The sequence below is a fragment of the Sinocyclocheilus anshuiensis genome, unplaced genomic scaffold (assembly GCF_001515605.1).
Source record: "Sinocyclocheilus anshuiensis isolate Anshui unplaced genomic scaffold, SAMN03320099.WGS_v1.1 scaffold4327, whole genome shotgun sequence".
Classification (NCBI taxonomy): Eukaryota; Metazoa; Chordata; class Actinopteri; order Cypriniformes; family Cyprinidae; genus Sinocyclocheilus; species Sinocyclocheilus anshuiensis.
This window is the reverse complement of record NW_015544801.1, coordinates 79589-92436: the sequence shown is the minus strand read 5'-3', so window position 1 is coordinate 92436 and position 12848 is coordinate 79589. Positions and strand designations below refer to the sequence as shown.

Here is a 12848-nt window from a genome sequence, read left to right as displayed (position 1 = left end):
ATGTTACACTTCATCCCTTTTTCTGTCTGTCTCTATCTTTGATGTTACACTTCATACCTTCGTCTTTCTGTCTGTATCTATCTTTGATGTTACACTTCATCCCTTCATCTATCTGTCTGTCTGTCTGTCTGTCTTTGATGTTACAGTTCATCCCTTTATCTATCTGTCTGTCTGTCTGTCTGTCTGTCTGTCTGTCTGTCTATATTTGATGTTACACTTCATCCCTTCATCTATCTGTCTGTCTGTCCCTTCATCTATCTATCTGTCTGTCTGTCTGTCTGTCTGTCTGTCTGTCTGTCTATATCTATCTTTGATGTTACAGTTCATCCCTTCATCTGTCTGTCTTTCTGTATCTATCTTTGATGTTAGTTCATCCCTTTATCTATCTGTCTGTCTGTCTGTCTGTCTGTCTGTCTGTCTATATTTGATGTCTGTCTGTCTGTCTGTCTGTCTATATTTGATGTTACACTTCATCCTTTCATCTATCTATCTGTCTGTCTGTCTGTCTGTCTCTGTCTGTATATCTGTCTGTCTGTCTGTCTATTTTTGATGTTACACTTCATCTATCTGTCTGTCTGTCTGTATCTATCTTTGATGTTACACTTCATCTATCTATCTGTCTGTCTGTCATTTGCACTTCTGCACACTAAAAAAGCATCTCAAGGCTGAGCAGTTTCTCCACGATCGAAGAAGTTTTAAAAACTTGACAACACCCCCTTTTAGCCCGATAACCTCACAGTAATGCATGTGCTCTTGAGGCATTTGTCTTTATTCTAGATGTATTATGAAGTACTGATTGAAATATTATGTCCTGAGAAGTGTTTCTTCCCTCCTGGTCTTGTTTCATTTTGCTGTGTGTTATTTTCAGGGTGATCTGAAGCAATACTTGCGAGTGTCCAAGAGCAAAGATGAGAAAGTCAAAGTCCAGCCGCTCAGCACCAAGCAGAAGGTAGTTAATAACGGTCTCCAGTCTCTCTGATATACAGTACATGTACATAAACACACATCAGTCAGAGCGCACTCACTCTCTGCCGTCTGCTCGCAGGTATCGGTGTGTCTGCAGGTGGCTCGAGGGATGGAGCACCTGTCAAACCAGCGCTTCGTCCACAAAGACCTGGCTGCACGAAACTGCCTGATCTCCTCCAAACGACAGATCAAAGTGTCTGCTCTGGGCCTTAGCAAAGACGTCTACAACAGGTACATTCTACAACGTTTGCCTTTTATTAAATTCACTAACAAGTCCTAATCCACGTTTAGAGGAATTAGATTTCTAAAATGAGGAATGAAAGAACGTCCATTGAAGTCATCTTTTCCAATGCAAACGTTTCCTGTATTGATTGTTCCCAGGCTTGTGAATGCTCTCCTTGTATTATCACATACACTGCTTCCCCCCTGTGGTGACAAAGTCGTCATGGTTTCTTTTCTGTGTTTGTGTAGCGAGTACTACCATTATCGCCAGTCCTGGATTCCTCTGCGTTGGCTCCCATCTGAAGCCGTCTTTGAGGACGATTTCTCCACCAAGACGGACGTGTGGTCATTTGGGGTGCTCATGTGGGAGGTCTTCAGCTTTGGGGAGCTGCCTTACGCCGAGCTCACGGATGACAAAGTTCTAGAAGGTGCACCTCACAAAAAAAGTCAAGTGGGTTGTATATTGACTGACGGTTGTGATTTGTCTCTAATTCTCTTTATCTGTGTCTCTACAGCTCTGCAGGAAGGGAAGCTGAAGTTGTCTCCTCCTCAGGGGTGTCCGTCTCGGGTCTTCAAGCTGATGGTGCGCTGCTGGGCCGCCAGCCCCAAAGACAGACTGTCTTTCAGCAACATCTCCGCCGCACTCAGCGATCTGCCCTCTGAAAGTAAAGTGTGAGAGAACTGGATCGTCCTGCAAGCCATGGCTCAAAACCCTAAATGTTCAGATTCAAGTGTCTTGCCTCAAGAACAAAAGGACTTGGAATTTGTTATATTTTCCACCATTTCTTCCTTATATGTATATGTATGTGTGTGTGTGTTTTAAAATGTTTTAGAAGGTTCCTCAAACATTTGGTTCTTAATGGTGTTTGTACAAAAGCTGCCCTATCACTTCTCAGTTTGAGTTTGCCCACTCAAAACGATGAAATGTAGTAAAATATAGTGCGTTTGTAATAGCAAACCATGCACTGACCAATTTTATATTTTAGAAGGATTGTCTCGGGAGCCTCTTAATTTATTTAAAAGGTCCTGTTTGTTCAATGTACAGAGAGGTACTGTTTATATGACTTTTTTATGTTTATGACCTTTTTATATAATTCAGAAGTACTCATAGAAACAGACTGTTGAGAAAACTGTTTATAAGACGAATACATTTCAAATTTCAAGTGCCTGTAAAATGAAGGATGTCTTGATTTTAGTACGCTGTATGTTACGACTTGGAAAGCCTTGAATGTTTTTTTTTTTTTATATATATATACATTTATAGTGTTTTATTGGTTGGTTAGTAAAGAGTTCAGTGTTTTATCTTGTAATTGCTACCCACACGTTACATATCGGTTTCTATAAAAATTCAGAGGTATTCTTGACTCTGCTGTTGCAATAAAATTTCACTTTTTAACAAAGCTTGTTTGATTTCATGTTCTGTAAACGTAAATAACCAAATGTAGCAAAAGTAAGTTACTTTATAAGCTTGTCAGTTCTACAGAAGCTCATAGGCCATGGCTGCACCTGACGTTTTCCATCAGGACAGAAGATGACTCTGATGGTTGTAGAGTGTGCAGTTATCACAGAAACAGCTTGCAGCTGAATGAAGTGGTGAGGGCTGGAGATTCCTATTCTCTGAAGGAAATGGAGACCCTGCTGAGCTTTCTATCATTTCCACTGAAGAAAAGGTGGTTCTGGACCTTCAGCTTTGGTGGAAGGCTTGAGGAGCAGTCTTTTAGTCGGTGATGGCCATTTTTGGGTGAATTATCCTTTTAAAGTGTCTTCTTTACATGCTTGATCTGCTTACAAGTCTTGATTTAGTCCTTAAAAACCTACAGGGGTTGGACAAAATAATGTGAAGACCTGGGAAACAGGCAATGTTTCTTCACCTTTGCCTTTAATACAGCTTCCCACCTTCTTAGAATACGTTCGTCCATCTTTTGAATAGGCTCCAGCTGAATTAACATCTGTCAGTGGCTGAAGGAGGGAATCGGCTTCTCACTCTTCTCTCCAAAACTGTGTCCAGTGGTTTGATGACGCTCAGCTCAGATGCTGAAGTCCGTCTTGGTGCTCCAACTGTCCAGGCTTTATGATCTTGACTCCCTCTTTTTCACATTTTAGCATTGGTTTCTGTGATTAAAGGTTCAGCAAGTGCAGCTTATTCATGCATGTTGGCTTTGTGAAGTTCTCCATGATCAGTTTTTGTGGAGACAGGGTCAAATTCTGCTGTCACTTTGCTGCAGTAGTTCCGTGTTTGGACACGAAACTGTCACGTTTAGGTTTTTGTGCACTGTTCTTCTTCGCTGATGAAGTCTTGCATGCATTGTGTATGCAGTCATAATCCGGAAGACTATTGTTCTTCAAACACTAAACAATTGGGCTTTTAAGGTTACAGATGCTCCTGCTAAATGGGCTCCAATGATTTGCTCTTTTTGAAAGTCACAAACAAGTCACTCATTTCACCGAGCGCTTGTACTAAACACTGCTGAACACAACTTATACTGATATACAACCTAGAGAATACAGACGATGAAAATAATAATAATAATTGCATTGTAGTCTACACAAATTATATGAACCCCTATAGGCCTAATAGTGGGTGTTCACATTATTTAGTCATTTTGTCCAACCCCTGTATTTCTGCAGTGCATGGTATACGTACATAAAATTGTTAAAGTTTAAATATAGTATAGTAGATGTTTTGCCTTTTTCTTGTTGTTTTGTCTGTTTTTTATTATTTTAATTTGTTATAAGGCAGAAACAGTAAGAGTAGTATACTAGTATATTTTCAATGCTAGAATTGTGCTGCACACCTCCAGAACTCAGATGCTGGCTCCCTCTAGCGGTGTGGAGGATGATTATGAGGACATCTGTGAGAGGTTATTATCTATTAATTATATTCCCGACACACAATTTAAATGAAACATTTAGGTAAAGACATTTAGGCTTTAATTTTTGTGCTAAATCCAAAAAAATGACCCTGAAGATTTTAGTACTGTTTTATATCCATTAGGTGGTGATGTAGGTCAGATGTGGAGGCATATTATTTTAAGAGCCAGTGGTAAACATTTGAACAGTGTAGGTTTATGCACTTTCCCCAAACACTGCACGGTCTCAAACTAAAGCACTGATTGAGCTTATGCACGGGTTAAAACTAACGGATTGATTATTTTGCGACAGAAGCACTGAGTTCTATCATCGTCCTCCCCCTCTGTGTGTGTTTCTATCAGGGTGGATCAATGCAGGAGCCTGGGCTCCACACACACACGCACGCACGCGCTCGCCCTGTCCGCGCATCCGCAGCGTCGCGTCGCTCTGTCTCTCTCTCGCTCGCGGCTGACGCGGGCCGCTCCTGGATGTGTGCATGTTATAGTCCAGAAAGCCGCCGCCGCGGTGCAGGTTGAAGGCCCGGAGACATGCCGGTGTGACGGGGGTCGGACATTCCTATCTTCCGCGCTATCTTCGCTAAGCCCGGCTCCGCGGCTCTGCTGTACCGAGCGGCCTGTAAACACAAGATGTTGACCCGAACACCATTGCCCACCGTCAACGAGCGCGACGCCGAGAATGTAAGTCAATGAAACACTGTATCGGTGCGCATGAATATTCATGATTATAATGCGTTTGTTCTCGTTCGCGTCCTTGTGGTTTCGTTAAGGCGTTTAATGAGCCGGACTGGTTGAACACATACTCGTTCTGTCTTCTGGAGGTTTGATAATGGTGTCCAGTGTTGAATTTAAGCCATTACAGTTATGTTAGTTTGTATAAGTATATAGATTCCTATCCTGTGTTAAGCAATGCAACACACTGATGATCATCATCATATCAGATTGAAGCTGTCCCACCTCATGCTTCAGCGTCCCGGCACCAATTTCCACACTGTTTACACGTAACTGCATTGTAATCAATGTATAATAAGCTCAGTATCCCTGTTGAAAAAAACCAGCATATGCTGGTTAGTTATGTTTTGAAGCTGGGATGCTGGTACATACCTAACCAGCATATGCTGTTTTTTTCAACAGGGTAGGCCTACTTTAGAGTTCACTAAATGGGGTTTTCAGTGAGAGACTGCTGATATCGCTAATGCAAATGAATGACAGCAAATACTGGGACATGAAAACAGAAATTGTTTATCATCCACTGACACTGAAGTTAAAGAAATGCTTTAGCCCGGATCATGTCAGACTGTGTCCTTACCAGGTTTCTAGAGATTTGGAGTTTAGTGTGAATTTGGACCAATCAGATTTGGCCGTGAGAAATGTGCTGTTGCTTTGCTCCGCTGTTTAGGACAAGCTGAGAAGGAAGAGTTTTGATTGCTTTATCACTTCTGGTTTGGACAGAATATGCTGTTTTTTTCTGTGAAACGATGAAAATTTATGCACGGCATGTATTTGTGCTAGGCCTGGGCAATAAAACGGTATCGATATTTATCGACGGTAGGGCTGCATGATTAATCGAATGCGATTGAAACCGTATATTGCCGTAGTCGTGTGTTTATTAGTCACGTTGAATCAATGAAAGCAGTTGAATCTTCTGTTTATTCAGCTGCAGCAATAGGCATTTTCTGGGTTTCTTCTGCGAGGCATATTTGGAGTTTCAGCGTGAGAGCGCCCTCTGGCCTTTGGATGGAGATTTACTGCTGATCACAGAACCGTGCTTCACTGAAAGATATGCATGACAATCGCAGCTTCTGTCGAATCACGATCTCGATTCCATTTCGATTTATCATGCAGCCCTAATCGACGGTACACCTTCATCGATAACGATGAAGAAAAATGTTCGATATAGCGCACGATATAGGCGCGTGAGTGACGCAGACAGCTCACACAAACACGAACACATGCTGAATTGAGTGCTGTGCCTTCCTGTGATGAGGAGATTGTGAATAAAGAATGAATATTAGTCGAATTTAAAATAAACATTTGCATTTGTTGATATTTGTTTACATTTTTATTTTGTGTTTGACTGTAAAAAAAAAAAAATATATATATATATCTTTGTTGTTTGTCTTAATAAAGTGGGCAAATTAAAAATGTTAAGCCCGTCTGCCATATTTCTGCATTAGTTAGGACATGGAGTTTTGCTTTTTTATTCTGTGAAACACAAAAGGAGAATCTTTACACAGCTCTTTCCCATAGTTCTTGCTCTGGTGTGCTCCCAAAAGGACAAAGCAGTCACCATAAAAGTGCGCTTTATGCCCAGTCGTCAAAAGCCATTCCAAAATTTAAGTTGTAATTCGCTGAAAATTTTCCCCATTTCAAAACTAGGTATTTCATGCTTTCATTCAGATATAAAAAATGCTATTGGACAATGAAATGTGACCCTGGAGCACAAAACCAGTCATAAGGGTCCATTTTTGGAATGTATGGTTTGTTAGGATAGGATAATATTTGGCTGAGATACAGCTATTTGAAAATCTGGAATCTGAGGGTGCAAAAAAATCTAAATACTGAGAAAATTGCCTTTAAAGTTGTCCAAATGAAGTTCTTAGCAATGGATATTACTAATAAAAAATTAAGTTTTGATATATTTACGGTAGGAAATTTACAAAATATCTTCATGGAACATGATCTTTACTTAATATCCTAATGATTTTTGGCATAAAATAAAAATCTATAATTTTGACCCATACAATGTATTTTTGGCTATTGCTACAAATATACCCCAGCGACTTAAGACTGGTTTTGTGCTCCAGGGTCACATATAAGTGTGATTTGAAGGTATGAGGAAATGCAGTGAGATTTTGGGATCTTTGCATTTTGTAGATTCACAAAAAAACTTGATTCACAGAGGAATTACTCACTGTCAGCACAATGGGGAAGGATCTTGATCAGTGAGTTATTGGAGAAAATAGGCCGTGTCTCATGCTCCTGAGGGTTTAATGTCATCTCAGGTTATCGGCCTGCAGAGCTCTGATTATGTAAAGGATTCCTGCACTTGTGTTGTGTTGAAATCCTCCAGTGATGCAGAAGGACACTCAGGATCAGGTCTGCGGCCTGTGGGAGGATCTTTATGACCCGCTTATAATGGTTGCAGAGGGGCTGTTGACTCCGTCATGTAATTACAGGCTGTGATTAATGAAAAGCACAGAAATGCTCCGAGGTCGTCTGGGTGTGTGGCGCGGGTCATTAATGTAAGTAATTTATGCTGAATCAGTGGAGGAAACCTCTAGAGATGGCTGTCATCAGCTCTGTACATCTCACCCGGTCAGGCCTGTTATCGCCATTAAACTAAAAGTGTTTATATGTAATTGCTGATCACTGTTTTTACTGACAGATTCTTACACATTTTACATTTTTCCCTTCAAAGTTTTGAATATTTAAATGTAATATCTTTTGCATAGTCAGTAAACGTGTTTTTACACTGCTTACACTGTAACTTTCTGTAGCTTATGAACAAATCTGGGAATTTTAAATTGTGATTTCCAATCCGTAAATAATCATGGAAGTTAATAAAATCTTAAAAGTCAAGGAAATATTTGTCCTTGATTTGAAATTAAAAATTTAAATATATATATAAAATACAAAAATATTTACAATAATTATATATAGGCCTATATATATTAAAATAAATATACAATATATATAATTATTGTAAATATTTTTGTATTTTATTAAAAAAAAAATAAAAAAAAAAAAATAAAAAAAAATCAATAAAAATCAATAGGAATTAGAAAATGTATAAAAAGTACAACATTTTAAATTTAAACGAAAACAGAGAATATAAAAAGAAACTTATTTTCTGAACTGACATCAGAAACTTGGTGTCTAATCTATTCCAGAGTGACTCCAGAAAGCATTTAGATTCTTAAGTGTAAATATCGAAATGGAAATCTATTAAAATTATAATAATTTAAATTTGGGACCTGCTGTTTTAGAACTTTGGTTTCTGATGTATATTTGTTTACATTTGGGGTCTAATCTAAACATACTTAAAAAAGAAAAGAAAAAAGGACTCTTAAGTTACACTTTATAATGTGTCATTTATTGCAGGGATTTTTTTGTCATCCAAACCACTTTGAACTAAAATACTTTCTTGAAGTCCCTCTGAGATAAAAGTTAATATTTCAATTATTAAACAACACATATACATGTTCATGATTCCCTAATGTTGGTTAATCGTCCTATGACTTACAGGTAAACAAATATTATTTTATATGATTTAAAATATTAATTAAAATATTTGTATTAACTGTTTTATTTTGATAGTTTATACTTTTAAATTATTTGTTTTAATTTGAATTTTTTTCTGATTTAGTCAAGCTTTTCATTAGCTCATGATCTCCAATTTGGGGAACTTTAACTTGAATTTATTGTTACAAAAATTGCACAAACTTTGAATCATAAATAATATATCATCTTGACTTACCTTCATTTCATTTAAAGAGATGGTCCCCCCCCCAAAAAAAATATTAAATATTATTTTGCCATCATTTACCCCCTCCTCATGAAGAAAAGTCATACAGGTTTGGAATGACACAAGGCTGAGTAAATGATGACAGAATTTAAATTTCTCAGTGAATTATCTCTTTAAATGCATTATGGGTGATATGAGTTTTGACACAGGACTATTAACCGTACGAAGAAGAGTTGAAATAGTCATTAGATATTGATTCGGTTTTATTGCTTGGTTTGCATTCACTCTTGTCTGTAGTCGTTGGGCTTGAAGTCGCAGACGGGCTGATTTGTGGATAAGAGGAAGGAGTGTTGTAAAGCACTGTTTGCTGCAGTGTGTCCTGGCGGAGGTCAAAGGGGTTTTGGATATCAGTGCACTTCTCTCTGGGATAATCAATGCAGCTGTCAAACTATAAGACGCTCTCACCCCCTCCAACGCAGCTGCCTTACTATCTGTGCATGAATTGGAGAATATGAACAGTGACACAGTTTCCAGAGTAATTGAAGAAGAGGGCTGAAATCAGTAATTATTTTGGTAATTGACGAGTATTGTTTGAATTGCTTGAACAATTGTTTGACTATCTGGTCAGTGAATGCAATAATTAATAATAAGCTATTCTCAACTCTGGCCCTCGAGGTCCACTTTCCTGCAGAGTTTACCTCCAACCCTGATCAAACACACCTGATGCTCATCAAGGTCTACAGTGTTACTAGAAAGTTGGAGGTCAGGGTTGGAGCTAAACTCTGCAGGAAAGAGATGAGAACCCCACATTTAGGGAAAACTAGTTCTGTAAATTATTCAAGTGGGCACAGATACAACAGCGCCGATGATCTCCTATCGACTTTAATTAACAAATCAAGAGCCAGCGGTGTGACCTTTGCTTTTAGGTTGCAGGCCAACTATTCTGTAACTATTCCTGTATCTTAACTATGCACTACTTGATTGATGAGCCAGTCGGGACCTGGACCCTGAAGTCATATATATTGAATGCCTACGAAATAAGCTCGCGCAAATTACATAAGAGTGTAAAAGGAGACAACAGAAAACGATACAGAGCGCAGACGCTTTCGATTAAGCTCTGATAGCCACAAAACTACTCAGAATGCTGTGGGTTTGTGTTAGAATCAGGAAAGCATTGTGCTTTTTACATTTTTTCACCTTCAAACCAAACCTACGATTTCAGACGGCAAAGTTTAAACCCCGTCTGGCTAGCGAATGCGTTTTCGACTACATCTGGAAGTAGTCGAAAGTAGACAAGCTAAAAAAATGTAGACCCTGTTTACACCTGTATTTAGCTTTGTCCACTTGTGATCGGTTTGACAAAAACACATCTTAATACCAGGTGCAAACACGCCTTAGTTACGTTATTCACTGCTACAAAATAATGTGACTGGTGGAGGCGGAGACAAACAGACGCAATTGATCAAATTCATTGTAGATTATTTTAAATATTGATTATTTTCAATTTTATGGATAGTTGTTGCTACCCTATGTTTAACTAACTTGTGTCGCTATAGCTCCCCTTGTGGCCACCCTGAGAATGCAATACGTGCTTGCAATTGTGTACATTTCAGAAAGCAGTGTTGCATGAATTCGAGTCTGCTAGAAGTGTTTTCTTCTTTTGCGTACTTGTATTATAGTATGTTTCAAGAACAGGGTATGGACGTGAAAGTGATGCAGGAATTGAACATTATTTTACATCCAGCCCAAGATTTCAGTGAAGTGTGTAGTGGAGAATCGCTTGCTGTCAGGACGAACCTTTATGCAAAATGGAAATACTCACGTGAATTTGAAATCAAAACAAACGTGAGTCAGAGCATTTTAGAGAGCTCTTGCAGATGCTTTCACTTTTACGACAGTTACGTAACAGAGGAAAGGCTGCGAGAGAAGGGAGTGCTTTTAAAGGGACAAGTGTGTGTGTGTGTGCGGAGAGGGGGAAGTGTATAAAGAGATCGTACCTTGTCGGAATGTTTTTGTCCAGCCAGTGTGTTTATTGTCATGCTAAAGCAGGAATGCCCACAAAACTGCAGCTGTTTCATTTCATCTGCCTTCTCTTCAGGATTCACTTTTTTTTATCTGTGGCTTCTGATCAGACTTGAGCTGTGTTCCCAAACCAAGTGAGCTGCCTGGCTGCCTTCTGAGGGGCCTTTCACGCAGTGTGCTTTTTTGAGACGCAGTGCAGCAGAATGGAACTGAATGCCGGTCTTTTTAAAAGTTGAACTTCTTTTACTCAACGCAGTGACTGAATGCAGTGCTCATGGTGCAAGACGAGTCACAACAGTGAAAATAATGAGGATCTCAAACCGAATTTACTAACTGATGAGAGCTGATCATGCGATAACATAATAACCTGTGTATAAATACAAATACTGGGTCAATATACTAGGATAAAATATAATTCAAGCTATCTGTATCAATGTTTATATTTATAATCAACATCGGGGTCATTGATGATCAAAAGTGTCCATTATCTTGTTTAAAACATGTTCTGAAGTGAACTTTTTGTATTCATGATGGTTCAAGGAGATTTCAAATTTTATCTAACTATTAAGGCAAAAATTATAATTTTCCTTACACTTTGAATGCATGTGTGTAAATATCTTCATTTGCAAAAAAAAAAAATTTATATAGTTTTTTAAGGTGAACAGTTATTTTGAGTTGTTGGGGAGTCACACCACATGCCTTGCGATTAAATAGGTCAGATTATTTAATTTATTTATTTTTGTATGTTGACTGAACCAAATGGTGGACAGGTTTTTTTATTTTTTTTTTATTAAGCAGTGAAGCAGTTTTGTTAAAATATTATTTTGGTCTAATTTAATGGGGAAAAGGATATATATATATATATATATTAGGGGTGGGAATCACCAGAGGCCTCACGATACGATATTATCACGATACTTGTGTCACGATACAATATTATTGTGATTTTAAATATATTGCGATACTCTGCGAAATATTGCAATTTAATACCTTTTTTCCAACTTCAAATTATGTCCCCAAAGGAAAACTTTGACAACATCTGTTTTAACTAAAAATAAACATTTCTCTGTTTGTTTATCTCACTTCAGTTTTATTGTTGCAGTGCAAAATAGGATTGTCAAGCAGACAAACTGACCAACACTTTCATGAAAACCTGTCATAAATGTTGTATGCACCTGGCAAACTCAACTATTTGTATTACGGTCTAATCGAGTCCACCTTAATTAAATGTAAACAGGTATGCACTGCTGTGCTACTACAGATATTTTGAACAATGCAACTTGAAATTGTAATAAAAAGTTGTGCAGACCCTTCAGCAATTGGGGCATTTGAAAGTAAATTACTGTTAAATTTAAATTAAATTAAATAAAACATGTAGTCTTACATCTAGGGATGCACCGAAATGAAAATTCTGGGCCGAAAACCGAAACCGAAAATGCTTTGTAATGATTATTTATTATTTTATTAAATAATATAAAGACTTTTTCAATTTAACTTAATTTTAATGATACTGAATTTAAAAAAAAAACACAAGCCAATAAAATAACCACACATTTACTGAAAATAACACAATAAAACTGGACAGAATTGATATTAATATTGGTAACACTTTACAATAAGGTTCATTAGTTAACTACTTTAGTTAATGAACTAAGAATGAACAATAGTTCTTCAGCATTTGCTAATCTTAGTTCATGTTAATTTCAACATTTACTAATGCATTATTAAAATCAACAGTTGTGCTTGTTAACAGTTAATGCACTCTAAATTAACATGAACTAACAGTGAATAACTGTATTCTCATTTACATTAAGAAAGATTAATAAATACTGTAATAAATGTATTGTTCATTGTTCGTTCATGATAGTTAATACATTAACTAACATTAACTAATGGAACCTTATTGAAAAGTGTTACCTTAATATTAAATATATATTATTTTTATTCACTTCTATGTAACAGAATCAGATATAAGTTATTGTTGTTGTTGTTGTTTTTTTTGACTAATTATCCAAATAATGTATAGTCCTACAAAGCTATTATTATCAGAGCATATGAGCAGAGCATAGCATCACTGAAGGTTGTGTCACGATACAATATTATTGTGATTTTAAATATATTGCGATACTCTGCGAAATATTGCAATTTAATACCTTTTTTCCAACTTCAAATTATGTCCCCAAAGGAAAACTTTGACAACATCTGTTTTAACTAAAAATAAACATTTCTCTGTTTGTTTATCTCACTTCAGTTTTATTGTTGCAGTGCAAAATGGGATTGTCAAGCAGACAAACTGACCAACA

General features: G+C 37.4%; 2 protein-coding genes across 6 annotated transcripts in view; both read left to right on the top strand.

The window, feature by feature from the left end:
• Positions 1–718: 718 nt before the first annotated feature.
• Positions 719–2536, top strand: LOC107698238 (inactive tyrosine-protein kinase 7-like). Its single transcript, XM_016499210.1, has 5 exons — positions 719–738; positions 869–949; positions 1046–1197; positions 1438–1616; positions 1704–2536. Exons 3-5 carry the CDS (start codon positions 1076–1078, stop codon positions 1862–1864), a joined length of 462 nt encoding a protein of 153 aa, XP_016354696.1. The 5' UTR covers positions 719–738; positions 869–949; positions 1046–1075; the 3' UTR covers positions 1865–2536.
• A 1706-nt stretch (positions 2537–4242) lies between these two features.
• LOC107698240 (serine/threonine-protein kinase MARK1-like) overlaps positions 4243–12848 on the top strand; it is a 66425-nt gene continuing 57819 nt past the window's right edge. For 2 of the 5 annotated variants that reach the window (XM_016499214.1, XM_016499212.1), the window contains exon 1: positions 4246–4736. In XM_016499214.1, the coding sequence (XP_016354700.1) occupies positions 4686–4736 (51 nt within the window). In that variant the 5' untranslated portion in view covers positions 4246–4685. Of the gene's footprint in view, positions 4737–12848 lie in introns of all 5 variants that reach the window. The other 3 variants (XM_016499215.1, XM_016499213.1, XM_016499216.1) reach the window with 2 other exon arrangements.